The following is a 19,259-nucleotide window of genomic DNA, read 5'->3' as shown; positions in this document are numbered from 1 at the left end:
GCCTCTTTTGCACAGCAGTACTGCATTTATTTAATGAAAATTCAGCATTTTAATATACTTTAAAATGAAGTTCCTTCACGTTATGGAAAGAATATGTGTCGCATAACATAGCAAAAAATAAATTGTATGGGTCAAAATTATTGATTTTTCTTTTATGCAAAAACATCATTAGGACGTTAAGTAAAGATTATGTTCCATGAAGACATTTTTGTAAATGTCCTACTTTTTGATTTGTGATATGCATGGCTAAGAACTTCATTTGGAAACCTTTACATTTACATTAACATTTTGTCATTTAGCATACGCTTTTATCCAAAGTGACTTACAAATGAGGACAATGGAAGCAATCAAAATCAACAAGAGAGAAATGATATATAGGTGCTACAACAAGTCTCAATTAGCTTAATGCAGTACACATAGCGAGGGCTTTTAAATAATATAATAAATAAAAGAAAACAGATAGAATAGAAAAGGAATAGAGCAAGCTAGTGTTAGAGGTCTATTTTTGCTTTTGTTAATTGTATAATAAATGAAATTGTTTTTTTTTTAAAGAATTGAATTAGAATAGTGAGTGCTAATGTTAGAGGATGGAAGATGGAAGAGATGTGTTTTAAGCCGTTTCTGGAAGATGGCTAAGGACTCAGCAGCTCGGATTGAGTTGGGGAAGGTCATTCCACCAGGAGGGAACATTTAATTTAAAAGTCCGTAAAAGTGACTTCTTGATTGTGCTTAATTGGGATGGCACAATCAAGCGACGTTCACTTGCAGAACGCAAGTTTCTAGAGGGCACATAAGTCTGAAGTAATGAATTTAGGTAAATGGGTGCAGAGCCAGTGGTAGTTTTGTAGGCAAACATCAATGACTTGAATTTTATGCGAGCAGCTATTGGTAGCCAGTGCAAATTGATAAACAGATGTGTGAAATGTATTCTCTTTGGCTCAGTAAAAATGAATATTGCTGCCGCTTTCTGGATTAATTGTAAAGGTTTGATAGAACTGGCTAGGAGACCTGCCAAGAGGGCATTGCAATAGTCAAGCCTGGAAAGAACAAGAGCTTGAACAAGGAGTTGTGCAGCATGTTCAGAAAGAAAGGGCATGATCTTCTGATGTTGAATAAAGCAAATCTGCAGGACATAACTCCAAGGCTTCTGGTATAATGGAATGATGGGCTTGGTGGAACTACAAGCAGTTCTGTCTTGGCAAAGTTGAGCTGAAGGTGATGGTCCTTCATCCAGCTAGAAATGTCTGTTAGACAAGCTGAGATGCGAGTAGCCACTGTCATCAGCATAGCAGTGGTATGAAAAGCCATGTTTCTGAATGTCAGAACCTAATGATGCCATGTAGACAGACAATAGAAGTGGTCCAAGATATGAGCCCTGAGGCACCCCAGTAGTTAGATGTTGCGAATTACACACATTACTTCTCCAAGATAACTTTAAATGATAATAAATTTAAAGGTGATTTTTCTCAATATTTTTATTTATTTTTTTCAGGTTCCAGATATTAAAATAGTTGTTTCTCTGCCAAATATTTTCCTTATTTATTTAACTTTGATATGGTGTATAAATCTCAATTTTGAAAAATGTATCCTTATGCCTGGTTTTGTCGTAAAGGGTTAAGAGTATGGAATTGATGTGCAGAAAAAGATTACATGACAAAGTAGGACATTAATGAAAAGCACACAAAAACAGAGATAACTTATTTCCTAAATTACTTTTTTAGCCACTTACAAAATTATTTTACACATGAACCATAAAAAAAGAAAATAATTAACTGGGTCAAAGCTACATTTAGATTTTTTCTAAGTTAATTCAAAGAATAAACATGCGGGCCTCAGAAAAACATACAGTACAGGCACTCCATCAAATAAATGTAACCAGTGTTTCTCACATTGAACTATTCTCAAAGAAATTAATTCAAACAATGTGTATTTTTTCTCTTTTTGCAAACATTAAACATTAAAACTGCAACCATGTTCGATGTTTTCAGAATCCCTTGTTCTGTTTATTAAAGTTTTTCTATTACTGAAAGGACAGTGGAGAATGGACAGGAAATTATGACAAATGATGCTCTACCTGACAAACCACAGCTCCGACCCTAAACCAAAATTTTGACTCTGTTATACATACCTAAGCTAATCCTGCAGGAGTTCTTCTTTGTATGTTCAGCAGAGCAACGGCGGAATGTTCCAGACATTTATCTCTGTGTCTGCCTATTTCTGCTGCACACAAATGTTTTGAGGATACAGTTCCACAGGAGGGAGACACTGCCCATGTAATGTAATGTCAAGCATGCCAAACCCTTTTTGAAACGCCCATTTCAAGTCATTGCATAGGCAGACAACAGTGTTTATGAGAAGGCTGGGTATTAGAAATCTGAGAAGCATAGAGAGACTAGATAAAAACTACATAACATTTGGGTCCCTGTGCATCCATTCCTACAGTATATAAAAATAGCAATCATGCATATATGGGCACACAGGGCTTAGCAGAGTTGCATGGGACAGCTACTGTGACCCAACGACCTCTGACTTTACAGCATCTACGAGGAAGCTGAGTTCATTACACAGTGTCTCGTATCTGTAGGCCATGCGGATCTGGGCTACATTTGTTCGCCGAATGTCATTCCCCTCTGGTCCATCTCTCAGGTAATTGACCCCAAGGAAATGCTTCTTCTCCTGGGAAAAAATGGCAAAGAGGCTTGAGTGCTGTGCTGAATAAATATTTACCCAATGTTATGAACTGAGCATGTGCACTACTTCATGGGAAAGGCCACTCTGCAGGACGCTGTTCCTTGCGATCTCACACACGTCACATGTGCTCAGCTTCCACAGTTGGGCTGCAATAGCATACTCCTCCATTAAAGCCTCCTGCAGTAGTACAATAATCACAATATTGCTGTATTGAAAAAGCATGTAATTTTTGGGGGGTGGTTTTTGGTGTTTGCCAAAAAACACGAGGTAAATCGTCTGGGAGTTTTTAGAAATGTTGGTGAAAAACACACGGATTTGGACAGCAATAAAATCATCTGACTAGCCCCCTGCAAATGTTTAAAATACCTTACGTCACCATGAGAAACAGTTACATCTCAATTGCTCTTAATAAGTTTTTTTGATGAACTTTACAGGTATATATCTGATGAAAATATTTTGTCTAAAGTTTAATTAAACGGGAAGACTTTACTGGTATTAAATCCATTATTGAGTTCCATAATTTTAGGGGGTAGCCTACTTCAGGTAAATTTAGGAAATTGTAGTCTAGCTGTAAGTCTGACCTTGGTGTAGTGGAACTGCATGGGATCATCAGTGGAGAGCGACACACACAGGCCTTTGTGTAGAAACTCTCGCAGTGGGTTCTTGGAGTATTCCAGGAACAGACTGTTGTTACTCAGTGGGGACATGGCAATGGGCACTTGGGCAAGATAATACAGGTACTGCAGCACTGGACTCTGGAAAAAAAGCAAACATTCTGTATGTGACCCTGGACCACAAAACCAGTCATAAGTCTCACGTTTTTCCAAAGCTGAATAAATAAGCATTCCATTGATGTATGGTTTGTTAGGACCGGACAATATTCGGCCAAGATACAACTATTTGAAAATCGAAAATATATATATATATTATTGAGAAATTTGCCTTTAAATTTGTCCAAATGAAGTTCCCAGCAATGCATATTACTAATAAAAACTTAAGGTTTAATATATTTACATTAGTTAATTTACAAAAAATCTTCATGGAACATGATCTTACCTTATATAAAAATATGTATACTGTATATTTTCGCATAAAAGAAAATTGATAATTTTGACCCGTACAGTGTATTTTTGACTATTGCTACAAATATACTCCAGCTACTTAAAACTGGTTTTGTGGTCCAGGGTCACATATGTGTTACATTAGATGGCTTGTTCAGTTTGATCATAAGATCAAAACTTGAACTAAATTTCAAAAGCATACTGCCCAATTTTCCTAGTTTTGAAGGGTTTGGACTTATCTTCTACTTCTAACCTTTTTCAGGTTTAAGCCATGCGAGATGTTGTCTGCAGTGAGGAAAGCTGAAACCAAGTGTGTGATAGAACCAGCTTCTCCACAGTGTGGACGGAACTGGAAGGTACTAAGACCACGTTCTCTGTGAAAACACATACATACATATACAAACTGTAACAACCAACATGAAAACTATACATCTTCTTTTATTGCAGATATAATATCCAAATAACAAGAAATTAGAACAAATGAAAAGACAAAGTTGCAGTTACAAGAGTGAATATACTATATACTAATAAAGAGACAAAATGCATTTGAGGGGCACTTTTCATTCCCACCAAGACTTCTGATTTTTGTGGCCTAAAATGAATGATTTAGCTGTGGCTGTTTTCAAAAGTTGTGGAGATTTCATTGATTACAGTGAAAACGCACCAATAATCATGATGTTTTTATGCAATTAAAGTTAGAGACTGTATTATTTTTGTACATTATTACTGAATGTGGGGTCCTTGTCTCTAACCTACAAGGCAGTTGTGACACCAGCATATAAATATTCATAACCCTGCTTTGCTGAAAGTACAGAATTGTATATAAAGACAAATATGCAAGCTACTTGATTTTGCAAAATCGCAAAATCCTGGAGGAACTGACTTTAGTGCTTCAGATGGCAAAATAGATGGCATTTCTTATTTCAATTTCACACTGTGATAAAAGTCACTGACATATGTTCAAGTGCTTTTTGTCTTTCTATATGTAACATCTACAATCTCAACTCACAACCTCTAGCGTGGATTTTTTAATTGGGTCGCCAGAGGGACATGGTAAAAATCCTATGGTTTAATACTTGTATACACTAATATATATATATATATATATATATATATATATATATATATATTTACTTGCAGTTGTTATTCAAGGATCCCCTAAAATGTCTTCCTTTTATGTCATTGGTTTTGTTTTATTTAGTCAAGCCAGTGCATTAAGATGTCACCAAATAAAGCACACTATTGAGTCTATCTGAAACTTTTACTGTAATTCCTGTGTAAATACATTTATACCTCTTCAATGCATTCAGAGGCCCCGGGATACTGACCCTTAATCCATCATTATAAAGTGGAAAGGTGATGTCAGTTTGTTCTACTAACAGTATTCCACAGGCTTAAACAGTATCTCAGCTGTAACCCAGTATGTGTGTATTACTGATACAGTGGTATTTATAGATGTCCTGGTGCATTGTGAAACACTAACACATGCAATTAGAAACCTTTTCTACTAAAATGGCTTCCAGTACTTATTCGAGGTTTATGAAAGCCTAGGGGTATAGTGGAAGATCTTTTTTGCAAATATTAAAGTAATCTCTGTTTACGTCTTCCGTCAGTGCAAACATTTGTCCTATTGTTATGGGAAATGTAGCCTCTCTCTTCAACTAATGGAATTTTCCAGTTAGTGTGTGGAACAGATGTAATGGAGCACATACTTCCTGAGGTTGTTGAGCACCATGATGTTGGCGTACATGTGGAAGAGGTAGTAGCTGTAGGGAGGGTTGTCATCTGTTGTCCATTGCTCAGGCTTGGGGCTCTTATAAGAGAACATGTGATCGCTATGTTTGGATTCGTCATCCACACTGTCAAATCCAGTCACCTAACAAATGGGGGGAGAGTTTTTGTCTGATCTGAAGTGCATGCTGTCAAATAATGTTCTAAAATTGGAATAACTGTCATTATTCATGAAGTAACTAAAACAAAAAAAATATAACGTAAACAACATGGAAAAAAGAATGTGGACACCAGTTTCCATTCTTCTGGGAAGGTTTCCACTAAATGTGCATGGACATGGAAGCAGGGATTTGCGGAAGCAGACACAAGAGAATTAGTGAGGTCAAGCATTGGTCAGAGGTCAGGCGTTTGCTAATGGGGCCTGACTTGCCTTTGTCATTTTAAATAATCCTTAAATATGTTGAGTGGGGTTCAGGTCTGGTCTTTGTGCAGACTAGTCATGTTATTCATACTGGAGCAGGGAAGGATTGACCCTGAACTGTTTAAAATGTTGAAAGCACACAGGTTTCAAGAATGTTATAATATGCTATAAACATTTAAGATTTAATATTCAAACTTGTTTATTAAAAGGGAGTTTCCACATACTTTGCGTCTGACCATGTGGCATTTAAAATATTTCCATGAGTGTTACATGAAGGACACTGATTCAAAACTTACATATTTCAGAAATACATGGAGCTCTTTGTGCTTCTGAGGATTCACTGTAGCCTCAAACAGAGGAAGGAAAATGTTCTCAAGCATCTTGGCAAAATTAGGAATCAACTTACGTGACTTGAAAATGTCACTGGAAGAAATAAGCATAAGACCATTGTAAAACAAGAAATTAATACTTTCTGAAAATGTGGAATTAATGAAGCTACTTACTATATTCTGGGCACCTGAATAATCCAGCGCATGTTTGGAGAGTACACTTTGTGCTGAATAAACCAATGGGAGAGACTTTCCCACTCCTCGGGGCAACGTCCATAGATGGACAGTCGTGGTTCGGCATGCTGATACTTACTCTCCTCTAGGTCATGTGCTACTTCCTGACGGAGTTAAAGAGGACTCTTAAAGGGCATACAGGAATGTGCACTTTTTTAAGCTCTTTTATTTTTAACAACAAAGTTATTATCACGAGTGGGAAACTCTGAATTTCCTTTAAGCCCTGAGTTTACGAGTTGGGGGTGTGACAGTGAGAAAACATGTCGGACCATAGAAATAAAGGTAAATTTGAAGTTTGTATTGAAGATAAATTTGTTGAAATGAATAAAATGACTTTTTGTCATGTACAATAAAACTTTAAAAGTTACATATACAAAATATTATATTATTGTATAATTACCATAGAATATATCAGTTTAGATCATCTTCAATATAAATTGAATTATAACATAAAAGCAAAAACACAATTATGCACATTCTATATTCATAATTTTGTAGATGTAGAGTTTAAAAAAATCATTGAATTTTAGGTAGAAAAGTTAAATCGCCAAAGTTACTTTAACGCACTTGACATCATAATTACGTCTTGTCAACTTGTAAATATGGACTTCCTAGGAAGACTTGAATGCACCAGTGAATTATTCAAGGCAGATTTCATTGGCCATGGCCCGCCCATGAGGCCATTTGACTGACATGTCAAACAACCAATCACGGTTAGTTTCATTCAGCATCATGTTTTGGGGCGTGGAAATGTCGTCACAATAACAGACCAGTGTGTAAAACTCTGACATATTTTAAGGATTCAATGCCACGAACTTTAAATATTTGACATACTTTTGAAAATCCAGCGTTTATTTGATCCTGATAATCACTCGTTGTCACAGTTTTAAACACTATGGCTTTCTTCTTTCGTGATGGGGTTAAGCTCCACGGTATTTTTTTTTCCAGGCAGAATGTTAAAGAATGCAACACACGTCTCGTGGAAATGCTGTAAAATTTAACAAATCCAATGACGACTTTGACACTCCAAAGGGTCTGTGGGCGTGACATCTGAGGCTGAGACTACTACGTTGATAGCTAGCTATTGGAATAAGACCACCTCCAAACCATATATGGGTATCTTCATATTCCTCTTTTGTCGAAGCCTCGCGGATGGGGTGAGCGTTAGCTCATTATCATTTAAATAGACATGCACTGAAATGGCTAAAATTTCGGAATTGTAACCAAAGTATTTGTGACGAGTAGGACGGGGCCATGGGAATGGGTCAAGGCCGGTGGAGTAATTGGAAATGAGCGACACCTGCGCCACTGGGCTCAACTCCCACGGAGGAGCTGCGGAAGAATAAGAAGTTAAAGAGTTAAAAACCAGGCCTGAGTTTTATTTTCTGTTTTGGTTTTGTTTGTGCGTGGCAGTCATCCGCGAGGGGCTGTTTTGTGTTTATTTTGTAAGTAAAGTTTTATTTAAATGTCCGCCGGTTCCCACATCCTTCTTCCGTTGACCATGAAGGTTTTTATGTTCTTACAGTATGTTACAGACATTTCATGTAGGCCCTGAAGAGTTAAATAAACTTTTGTTAAATGGGCATATTTAAATTCAATTAAATCGCCTTTAAATTTAAAAAAAGTTATAAAATAAACAAAGTAAGTGTCAAGTTAGCTGAACTTTACATTTACCCTCAACATATAAACTATTGTTCACCAGTACAGTAGTTGATATGTAGACTGTTTCTGAGACAAAAAGACATTATAAAAAAACAAATAAAAAAACATTATTTATGTTGCTTCTTCACTGATATATGAAATTAGTACATAAAAATGCATTAATGTCTGTAATAATAACATCTATGTAGGTGAAAACATGGTGCATTTCTATAATTTGACTTATCCCTACCAACCGAACCTACACCTACACTTGTTATGACAAAATTACTGTACCTTGATCAAGCGGGCAAAATACTCCCCTTCAATGTAATTGTCAGTCTTCAAGTAGATTTCCCGTAGCTCATTTGCTCCTACTGGATTGTACTTGGAGTTGAATTTGTCAAAGCGATGGAAGGTTTGTCTGCCCTGTAATTACATTACAAACATGAAGCATACTGTACAAGCCATCAGCATATCTTTGGGCTGTAACATATATAATATATAGATCAGACATTACTTACAGCATGAACATCTAAGGAGTCTACAGTAAGGTCATAAGGGTCCATATTCAGGTTGTTGAACACCTGTTGGAGAGTGAGTTTAAGCCCTGCCTTCTCCAGGACGACTCTCTCTGCATCAGTTTTATAGGTTGTTTGAATGAAACTAAGCAGGTGTTTTTGGTTCATACATGCTGCTGCATGGATATGTGTGTCTACCTGTAAGTTATCATTTATGTACATTTAGACAGCAGGGGAAATTACATTTGCATATACTGATGAGTGTTCCAAATTATACCTTTCTGACATTGTAGAAATCTCTATGAGGAACACCCTTGAGTTCTTTTAGTTCCGCCATTTCGTTGAGCATTTCATGTAGGTAAAACTTTGACCCAAGGAAATTTAGTCGTCTATGACAGTAGGTCTTACTGTTGAAAGAAGAAATAATGCTTTAGATCTCAGAATTACAGTATATGTAGATAAGGAGAATTGTTGACTTCTGTGGTGATATTGGTTGGAGACTTACGTAGGCCCATCAGCAATCATGGCGAGCACATGACTCATGTCAATGGCAAATGTTTCTAGGTCTGGATAAGGCAGACAGCGTGGTTTGTTCATACTCAGAGCTTCAGTGTTTTCATATACATAAATAATGCCATCCTTCATCTTCATCTGATAATTGAGGTTGTCTGGAATATTCTCCATGCTGTAAGGGTCCTGTCCTTCACCAGGGCAGGGACAGATATCTTTGGAGAGCAGAAGAATTTAAAAAAAAGTAAGTAAAGCTGGTTGACCAAAAAAATTTTATTGGTCAAGCTAGTAAGAAGACAGCAGTGACAGGTAAGTATCACTTGCTGGTGACCAGCAAAAAAAATGCTGGTTTTCCCATCAGAGGGGAAAGAATCATTCCTCAGTCGAGCTACAAATAACTAATGTTAACTTAAGTCTTCTAAAATTAGTTCAACATTGATGTCTTGGGAATGAACTTTAGGCAGGGACTAAAGCAGAACATCAAGCAAACTTATTCTGATTTTTTGTAAACAAAAATGTTTTTAGACCCCAAAATAAACCTAGAAAAAGAACATGATCTCCATGTCGTGTCTGGTTATGAACCCTAAGCGAATACAGATGTACCTGGAAGGATTTCATATTCTTCTGTCCACATTTCATTTGCTGCATTACGTAGAAACTTTGCAGTGGTCCATGGGAATCTGTGATATGCCAGTTTTGAGTATTTTTCTCGAATAAAAAGAGCTTTTAGCAGACTTCTAGCTGCCTGCTCATAGTCCTCAACTGTTATCTGTAAGAGCACAGTGATTGTAAGACAAAACATTATTGTTAAAACATGGTAATTTTTTAAAAGTGCCTTTGGAGGTTGAACTTTTAACAAATTATAACAGGAAGTAGAGAAAGTTGCTTGATTGTAAATTCTAATATTACACACCCCAGCACAGTAGTCTCCACTTATGGTGACTCTTTGATACTCTGGGAAATTTTGTGAGATGGAGGAACAGGTAGAGGAAGGGGAAATAAGGGGCGTCACCACCCCCATGACATTCTCCGTAATTAAAGGGATTTGCAGCGACATGGATTGAGATCGAATCATCTTAAAACTCTTCTTCCTACAAAGGATAAAAATTTAATGTAATAAATGTAATAATATATTCATTAAGCATTTTTTACATATCCTTAATTTTTCTGCTGGAAAATCCAACAAAATCCAGCTTCTGATGGTAGCTGGTTTGGCATGTTTTCAAGGTGGTCCAAAGTGGTCATTAAGGTTATTAACCGGTCCAAGCTGTTCTAGATCAAGGGTTTCTAACCCTTGAGGGTCACTGTTTTACAGAGGTAAGCAGTGGCAGGTTATAACAGAATTATGCCGGATTTTGACTTACTAGAAGCAGGATTGGAAAAACACTCTGGTCTACATAGTTGACCAGTTGGTGGACCTGGTTTCACCTATGTAGACCATATTGGTCAAGCTGGTAAAAGACCACTTTGGGCCAACAGCTTACCAGCTACCATGTTCCAAAGACCAGCTTGTCCACCATAGACTGGTAGGACCTGGTGTTTCAAGCAAGGGGAAGCTAATGACAGCAATCTGCACTGAAGAACTAATTGATGCTGACCGTTTGGCTCTTTCCTCTGACTGTTGCTCAGCCAGCTCTCTGAGTAGCTCCCTCTGTCTGGCTTCCTGCAAGCCTATTGGACAGTCCTCTGGGACAGTGTACATGGAGAGGGCATCTTTTGTGTCCTCTTCCTTCAGTGCTGAGGCATACACTTTCTCTGCCAGCAGACGAACTTCCTCATCCACATCACTCAGAGCAATCTTTGGGAACTGCCGTGGCATGTCTGTATAGGGGGAAATGTAAACATATTTTAGTAACATTAAGCTGTTGTGTTCATGAAGTCACCTTTCGAGAGTTTACAGAAGTTGTCACTGCTCAAAACAACAGGGTAACTTTGATGCATGTATCATGGCTCATTTCAACACGCTTGCTGTAAATAGTCTTGGGATGCCATGTGCATTCCCAGGCCATTGATTCAGGCCTACAGAGTCAGTCACTAGGCCAATGCACAGCTGCAGACACACTGCCCTATAAACTAGTTATGTTTGTGCGAGGACAGATCAAGTGTCTAAGCCCTGGGTGTGACTTCTCCCTGAACAGTTAGGAACATGGTCCATAGTGGTCACCTCAGATGCTATCCTTGGCAAGAACCATATCCATTTGTCAAGTTTTCCATTCTTTTAAACCATTCCTCCTATATAAAGTAGAGATTGTGCCCGTCATACTGACTGTTGCCAGGTGTGCTACCATAGGTACCGTAGACATCTGAGAACAAGTCAGTAGATATCTAGCACAAAACTGGAACATATTCCATCTAGCTCTGTTGACTGATATATAAAACTGCCATAAATATTTAATCATGATCACTCCTCCCACAAGATCACAAACTACAATTTATTCACGATAACACACAAATCAGAGTCTGTCCAAAAAAGAATGCTGATTCAAAGCAAGGACTTTAGCTTACGTCCTACTCTTTTTGTTTCGATTCACCAATTCGTCTATTTCCACCCCAAACTTTGCTTAGGATCACTGCACTCAAACGCGTCAACGAAGACAAGGAAGTCCTTCTACACTACCATTATACCTACAAGACCTGTCTGAAAATATTGACTGATTCTGAAATGAGTACAGTATAATACTGTCTGTGGTGTCCTGACATGCACAGCTGAACGGCCGCTGCCATTCTTACCTTCAGCCCCCGTCACCGCCATCTTGGCTTCGGCTGTTCTTAGCGTTCACACTTCGAAGGTTTTACTGGGTATATGTTTGCATGTGCATGTGTTTGGTGGCCTTGTCCAGTCACACTCTGAGAAACTGCTGTTGTCTGACTACGGTTTTGTTTTCTTGAGTGCCTCTCTCTCTCTATCTCTATTTTAAGAGGTTGAAAGCCTCACATCCACAGAGCTACTAATCCTTTAAATGTCACAACCGCCTGTCAACAAAAAGTGACCCCGAAGCCTTCAGAGAACCGCTCACATACAGGACCTTGCTTAATCCTCCCAGCCCATCTCATGCATACATACAAACGCGGGTTTCTCAACTCTTTGGGATTTACTCCCTCACTACCCCTTAAAATCCAGCCCATAAATCCCTGAGCTGATCTCTGAAACCCAACTGTCCACATAAACGAAAACCTGTGGCCAAATAAGCACCCCCCACCCCCCCACTCGAGAACAGCTCTAATCTCAGCTCCGACCTTGCGTTAGGCATGTATCATTTCAGCCACAGATAAACAGTCCTACTGGCCATTATCATGGGTCTGCATGGGGCATCATGTCACTGAAAGTCCCGAGGTAATCACCCCTGAAACTGATACCTGTTGGTTGCTTCGGAGCTTAAACTGGGTGTTGACAGAAAGGGTTGAGCCATGTTGTCCCAGAGCATGGGAGCATGCCCAGCATCTATTTGTATCACATCCATTTGAAACCATAGAATAAACAAACCATCTCACCCTTTGTCATCTTAGACACAGTGATTATTTGAAGAACACTGCATGATCCACTGCACGCACACACACAAACACACACACTCATACTCAGATATGGATAGCAAACTATAAAATCTCAGTGTGAGGGGACAAAGGGAAAGTAGGTTTACCTGATCTGACTGTTGTCTTTTATATTCCCGTAACAGCTGTTTTTATCTAATAACTTATCCGACTGGAGCTCCAACAGCGAAACCTATCCAACTCTCTTTCTCAGATCTAGTGCGCCTATCAGCCTGACCTGAAACTTGGAGACAGGTCACGTGGATGCCTCACAATCCTAGTGATGTGCTGGGTATTATTACAGGCTGCTTGGACAGGGCAGGGGGAGGAACTGGAAGTGGATTTGTCGGGCTGGAAATAAGGTGCAGCTTGAATATCTCCCCATCTCATTTTCTCTTCCTCATATCGATCAGAGGGAGCTCTGGATTATGTGACTGAGGGATTTGAGGGTCTGTGTGGTGCAAAGGTTTATGGGAGATTAATGTAGTACAGGCCGGTCTTAATGGCTTGGTTGATTATTATAGAAGCTAAACCGAAGCTACTGAGCCATGATCTGTAATATAAGCTGTGCAAGTTTCTTTGAATGCCTTTCTTCATTGAGGCTTTAAATGCCTGTGTAAATAATGAATGAATATCACTCTGTTTTCTTGCACCTATGGCTCTATTTGATGGCTAAGAGGTGCTTCACCATCGAAAGGCCCTGTGTACAATGTAACTGCAAACTGATAATTTATATCAGGTTGTAATGTCAATCGGATAGTCATTTAAAATATTTAAACATAGAAAAAAAGACACCATTAAGTTTTAATCATAAATAATGGCAGTTCTTAATCTTTATTTTTTTTCTACTTTTCTGTAGGTGCATTTCGTTCTCCATATTCTGCGCTACCCTCTTTTACTCTTGAAATTCTGCTAAAATTGCTGCCTCCCATATGAGAAATTGTTTATGCATATGCAGATGTAAACATATAAGTCTATGTATATGTAATTGTATATAAAATATATAGATCAACAGTACTCAGCATTAATGTGCACTACAGTATGTAGTTCCACTGTGGACAACAACTACGCATGTCACTTTTGCAGACTGATTCTCTTTTCATAGCTGTTGCCAGCTCTGAGACACTTGCTTAGTATTTGTTCTGCTCTTTTTCTAGCAAAAAACAAAAACAAAAAAAAAACAGACTCATCATTAAATTACACCTTAAAATGAAGGCTTCAGGGACTTTGTTACACTTTGCCATTGTTTTTTAATTTCTTTGTTCTTTGTTCTTTTTCACAATTAAAACAATGAGTTGGTATTTCTCTTGTATTACTGTTCTCTTTTGTGCTAAGAAATAGGTCTCTTCTGATAGTTTCACAAGTGGTTCCATTCAGCATTAAAGGGTTAGTTCACCCTTAAGTAATCCTAGGTGTATATGACGATCTTCTTTCAGGAGAATCCAGTTGGAGTTACATAAAAAATTGTCTTTGCTTTATGCAAGCTGTTTATAGTCTTAATAGTTGGTGATTTTAATATCCATGTCGATAATGAAAAAGATGCATTGGGATCAGCATTTATAGACATTCTGAACTCTATTGGTGTTAGACAACACGTTTCAGGACCTACTCATTGTCGAAATCATACTCTAGATTTAATACTGTCACATGGAATTGATGTTGATAGTGTTGAAATTATTCAGCCAAGTGATGATATCTCAGATCATTATTTAGTTCTGTGTAAACTTCATATAGCCAAAATTGTAAATTCTACTTCTTGTTACAAGTATCGAAGAACCATCACTTCTACCACAAAAGACTGCTTTTTAAGTTATCTTCCTGATGTATCCGAATTCCTTAGCATATCCAAAACCTCAGAACAACTTGATGATGTAACAGAAACTATGGACTCTCTCTTTTCTAGCACTTTAAATACAGTTGCTCCTTTACGCTTAAGAAAGGTTAAGGAAAACAGTTTGACACCATGGTATAATGAGCATACTCGCACCCTAAAGAGAGCAGCCCGAAAAATGGAGCGCAGCTGGAGGAAAACAAAACTAGAGGTATTTCGTATTGCTTGGCGGGAAAGTAGCATATCCTACAGAAAAGCATTAAAAACTGCTAGATCTGATTACTTTTCTTCTCTTTTAGAAGAAAACAAACATAACCCCAGGTATTTATTCAATACAGTGGCTAAATTAACGAAAAATAAAGCCTCAACAAGTGTTGACATTTCCCAACACCACAGCAGTAATGACTTTATGAACTACTTTACTTCTAAAATCGATACTATTAGAGATAAAAATGCAACCATTCAGCCGTCAGCTACAGTTTCGCATCAGACAGTGCACTATAGACCCCCTGAGGAACAGTTCCACTCATTCTCTACTATAGGAGAGGAAGAATTGTATAAACTTGTTAAATCATCTAAACTTACAACATGTATGTTAGACCCTATACCATCTAAGCTCTTAAAAGAGGTGCTTCCAGAAGTTATAGGTCCTCTTCTGACTATTATTAATTCCTCATTGTCATTAGGATATGTCCCCAAAACCTTCAAACTGGCTGTTATTAAGCCTCTCATAAAAAAGCCACAACTTGACCCCAGAGAACTAGTTAATTATAGACCAATCTCGAATCTCCCTTTTCTGTCCAAGATACTAGAAAAGGTGGTATCCTCACAATTATATTCCTTCTTAGAGAAAAATGGTATATGTGAGGATTTCCAGTCAGGATTTAGACCGTATCATAGTACTGAAACTGCTCTCCTTAGAGTTACAAATGATCTGCTCTTATCATCTGATCGTGGGTGTATCTCTCTATTAGTTTTATTGGATCTTAGTGCTGCGTTTGACACAATTGACCACAACATTCTTTTGCATAGACTTGAACACTTTGTTGGCATCAGTGGAAGTGCATTAGCATGGTTTAAATCGTACTTATATGACCGCCATCAGTTCGTAGCAGTGAATGAAGATGTATCATATCGATCACAAGTGCAATATGGAGTACCTCAAGGCTCAGTTCTAGGGCCGCTACTCTTCACGCTTTATATGTTACCCTTGGGAGATATCATCAGGAAACATGGTGTTAGCTTTCACTGTTATGCTGATGATACGCAGCTCTATATTTCCTTGCAGCCCGGTGAAACACACCAATTTGAAAAACTAATGGAATGCATAGTCGATATAAAAAATTGGATGACGAGTAATTTCTTACTGCTAAATTCAGAAAAAGCAGAGGTGTTAATCATAGGGCTTAAAACTCTACTTGTAATAACCTAGAACACTGTCTAAGACTTGATGGTTGCTCTGTCAATTCTTCGTCATCAGTTAGGAACCTAGGTGTGCTACTTGATCGCAATCTTTCCTTAGAAAGCCACGTTTCTAGCATTTGTAAAACTGCATTTTTCCATCTCAAAAATATATCTAAATTACGGCCTATGCTCTCAATGTCAAATGCAGAAATGTTAATCCATGCATTTATGACTTCAAGGTTAGACTATTGTAATGCTTTATTGGGTGGTTGTTCTGCACGCTTGGTAAACAAACTACAGCTAGTCCAAAATGCAGCAGCAAGAGTTCTTACTAGAACCAGGAAGTATGACCATATTAGCCCGGTCCTGTCCACACTGCACTGGCTCCCTATCAAACATCGTATAGATTTTAAAATATTGCTTATTACTTATAAAGCCCTGAATGGTTTAGCACCTCAGTATTTGAATGAGCTCCTTTTACATTATACTCCTCTACGTCCGCTACGTTCTCAAAACTCAGGCAATTTGATAATACCTATAATATCAAAATCAACTGCGGGCGGCAGATCCTTTTCCTATTTGGTGCCTAAACTCTGGAATAACCTACCTAACATTGTTCGGGAGGCAGACACACTCTTGCAGTTTAAATCTAGATTAAAGACCCATCTCTTTAACCTGGCATACACATAACATACTAATATGCTTTTAATATCCAAATCCGTTAAAGGATTTTTAGGCTGCATTAATTAGGTAAACTGGAACCGGAACACTTCACATAACACCGTACTTTCTACATCATTAGAAGAATGGCATCTACGCTAATATTTGTCTGTTTCTCTCTTGTTCCGAGGTCACCGTGGCCACCAGATCCAGTCTGTGTCCAGATCAGAGGGTCACTGCAGTCACCCGGATCCAGTACGTATCCAGACCAGATGGTGGATCAGCACCTAGAAAGGACCTCTACTGCCCTGAAAGACAGCGGAGACCAGGACAACTAGAGCCCCAGATACAGATCCCCTGTAAAGACCTTGTCTCAGAGGACCACCAGGACAAGACCACAGGAAACAGATGATTCTTCTGCACAATCTGACTTTGCTGCAGCCTGGAATTGAACTACTGGTTTCATCTGGTCAGAGGAGAACTGGCCCCCCAACTGAGCCTGGTTTCTCCCAAGGTTTTTTTCTCCATTCTGTCACCGATGGAGTTTCGGTTCCTTGCCGCTGTCGCCTCTGGCTTGCTTAGTTGGGGTCACTTCATCTACAGCGATATCATTGACTTGATTGCAAATTAAAACAGACACTATTTCAACTGAACAGAGATTACATAACTGAATTCAATGATGAACTGCCTTTAACTATCATTTTGCATTATTGAGACACCGTTTTCCAAATGAATGTTGTTCAGTGCTTTGGCGCAATGTATTTTGTTTAAAGCACTATATAAATAAAGGTGATTGATTGATTGATTGATTGATATTGCCACTCAGCGGGTGTTGCATGCATCATTCCAAAAGAAGATAAATAAAAATCGCCAATCCATTTAAAAAAGTTTCTTGCATGGCTCTCAAAAGCCTCCTGTAGTGAATCGATGCGTTTTTGTAAAAAAAAAAAATCCATATTCAAAACATGATATTCACTTTAATGTAGCTTGTGCCAACAGTTGTACACAGAAGCAGTTCCGGGGAAATGACGTATGAGGTCAGTTTTGCACATGCACAGTCTCGTGAAAACCAGCGTTTGTTAACAGGAGTAAATGAAGCAAAGTTTCCCAAGTCTCTTCTTGGCTTATATCAAAATCCTCTGATATTCTTCTTTACAAATCCTTGTTTTGTACTTCAAATTCGTGACCATTTTTTTGTTTTGATCTCTCCCCTGCATTTCCACTTTCGGCTCTTCTTGAGCAGCGCATACGCAAAGCTGAACTCATATGTCGACCTCCCGGAACTGCTTTAGAGCACAAGCTAGATTCAAGTGATTATTATGTTTTGAATATGGATATTTTTCTTACAAAAATTAATCGATTCACTAAAGGACTTTGTTCAACCCCCGGAGCTGCATGAGACACTTTTTTTTAATGGATGGGCGATTTTTATTTAACTTCTTTTGGACTGATGCATGAAACACCTGAAGTGCCATGAAACAGCTTGAAAGATCTAAGACTATGCTCCGACTGAATACATCTGAAAGTAGAAAGTCATATACACCTACGTAGTCATTTATGGGCTAATTTTCATTTTTGGGTAAACTAACCCTCTAAGTCTGAGAATGATTCGGTGGGCTATATAACACATTTAATTGTCAAGAAATTAAACTCTTTAAAGTTTTCAGTTCAACATTCCTGTTGATCAAAAATTGCCTATTTATGCTGTGCACTATGAAAACTTCATGAGATTCAAGCTTTAGTGTGGCAACACACATTTCCTAAGGGAATGAGCATGAGACAGACCATGACAGGGATGTACATAAGAATCTTAGTACCCTTATTAGTCAACAAACAAAATGTATTTAATTGGCATCTACTATTTCATTCCTGCATCTTCTGCCTGTACTAGAATTGGTGTTTGTATTGCAGCACTTCCCATGTTTCTGTCTCTTTAAGGTGGATTTTGCCCTTGCATTCCTTTGGATAGAGCCATTTGCTAAATTAGCAAATGTAAATGTTTCTGCAATGTCTCCCTTTTAAGGGCCCAGGATAGCATTCCTGGTTGCCCCCTTCTGGTAGGAATCAGAAACATTTCTGCAGGGAAAAATTCAATGATTGAAAAAAAAAAAAATGTGCTGCAATAAAAAAAAAGGCATTTGAAAAAGACTGATATTAAAATTGACATTAGACCATTTCTTGCTGCAGGATAGGGAGAGACAGATCATAAGCGCTCACCCTTTCCCAAACATGGGCTGGAGAGCTGCTTCACTATGGGCGTCTGGAGTCTCCGCATCATTTCCTGTGTGCTCAGGCCTGGAGAAAGAGAAGACACAGTAGCATGTGCAGTACCAGGATAAGACTAGAGCAAAGGAAAAAAATAATCTGTGGGTATTTCTTACAGATTTGATGTCTTGTTGAATAAGAGGCATATACTTATAACTGTTCATTAGAATTGCTGAAAAAGGGTAACATTAAACAAACACAAAGCTACTAAATGTATCATCATTATAAACAAAACTTTTAAGGTATTTGACAATGGTATGTACTGCATCAAGAGAAAGAAAGGTATGCATTTATTCATAATATTCTAGATATTATTAATCTTATTGAAGCACTTACCTAGCCTCGGATCTTACAGAACTCTGTGTCCTCTCTGCAGCTGCACTGCAATTATAAACCCATGAAGTTCTCCAAGGAAAGAAATGAAAGCAGAAAAAA

General features: G+C 38.2%; 1 protein-coding gene across 4 annotated transcripts; it reads right to left on the bottom strand.

The window, feature by feature from the left end:
• Positions 1-1,974: 1,974 nt before the first annotated feature.
• ampd3a (adenosine monophosphate deaminase 3a) lies at positions 1,975-19,249 on the bottom strand. Of its 4 annotated transcripts, none has more exons than XM_026216001.1 (16): positions 19,161-19,249; positions 18,777-18,854; positions 10,735-10,957; positions 10,050-10,227; positions 9,740-9,905; positions 9,132-9,351; positions 8,904-9,033; positions 8,630-8,824; positions 8,403-8,534; positions 6,408-6,571; positions 6,201-6,327; positions 5,465-5,628; positions 4,006-4,126; positions 3,273-3,446; positions 2,758-2,868; positions 1,975-2,676 (listed from the first exon to the last, which is right to left on the bottom strand). In XM_026216001.1, the coding sequence occupies exons 2-16, from the start codon at positions 18,835-18,837 to the stop codon at positions 2,506-2,508; spliced, it is 2,337 nt and encodes a 778-aa protein (XP_026071786.1). In that variant the 5' UTR covers positions 18,838-18,854; positions 19,161-19,249; the 3' UTR covers positions 1,975-2,505. The 4 variants fall into 4 exon arrangements, with proteins under 4 accessions (XP_026071786.1, XP_026071788.1, XP_026071790.1 ...); XM_026216003.1 differs by having other exon boundaries at positions 18,777-18,900; positions 19,161-19,222; XM_026216005.1 differs by lacking the exons at positions 18,777-18,854; positions 19,161-19,249 and adding an exon at positions 12,775-12,938.
• Positions 19,250-19,259: the final 10 nt, after the last annotated feature.

This window comes from Carassius auratus, chromosome 32 (genome assembly GCF_003368295.1).
Source record: "Carassius auratus strain Wakin chromosome 32, ASM336829v1, whole genome shotgun sequence".
NCBI lineage: Eukaryota > Metazoa > Chordata > Actinopteri > Cypriniformes > Cyprinidae > Carassius > Carassius auratus.
Note: the sequence above shows the minus strand (reverse complement) of the source record. Positions and strands in the feature narration are given on the sequence as shown.

Coding starts and splice junctions, on each gene's coding strand:
- ampd3a (XM_026216001.1), bottom strand. CDS start 18,837: ATGATGCGGAGACTCCAGACGCCCATAGTGAAGCAGCTCTCCAGCCCA. Junction 10,958..18,776: donor CAGCCCATGTTTGGGAAAGG/GTGAGCGCTTAT, acceptor CCCCCTATACAG/ACATGCCACGGCAGTTCCCA. Junction 8,825..8,903: donor ATTTCTACAATGTCAGAAAG/GTATAATTTGGA, acceptor GATAACTTACAG/GTAGACACACATATCCATGC.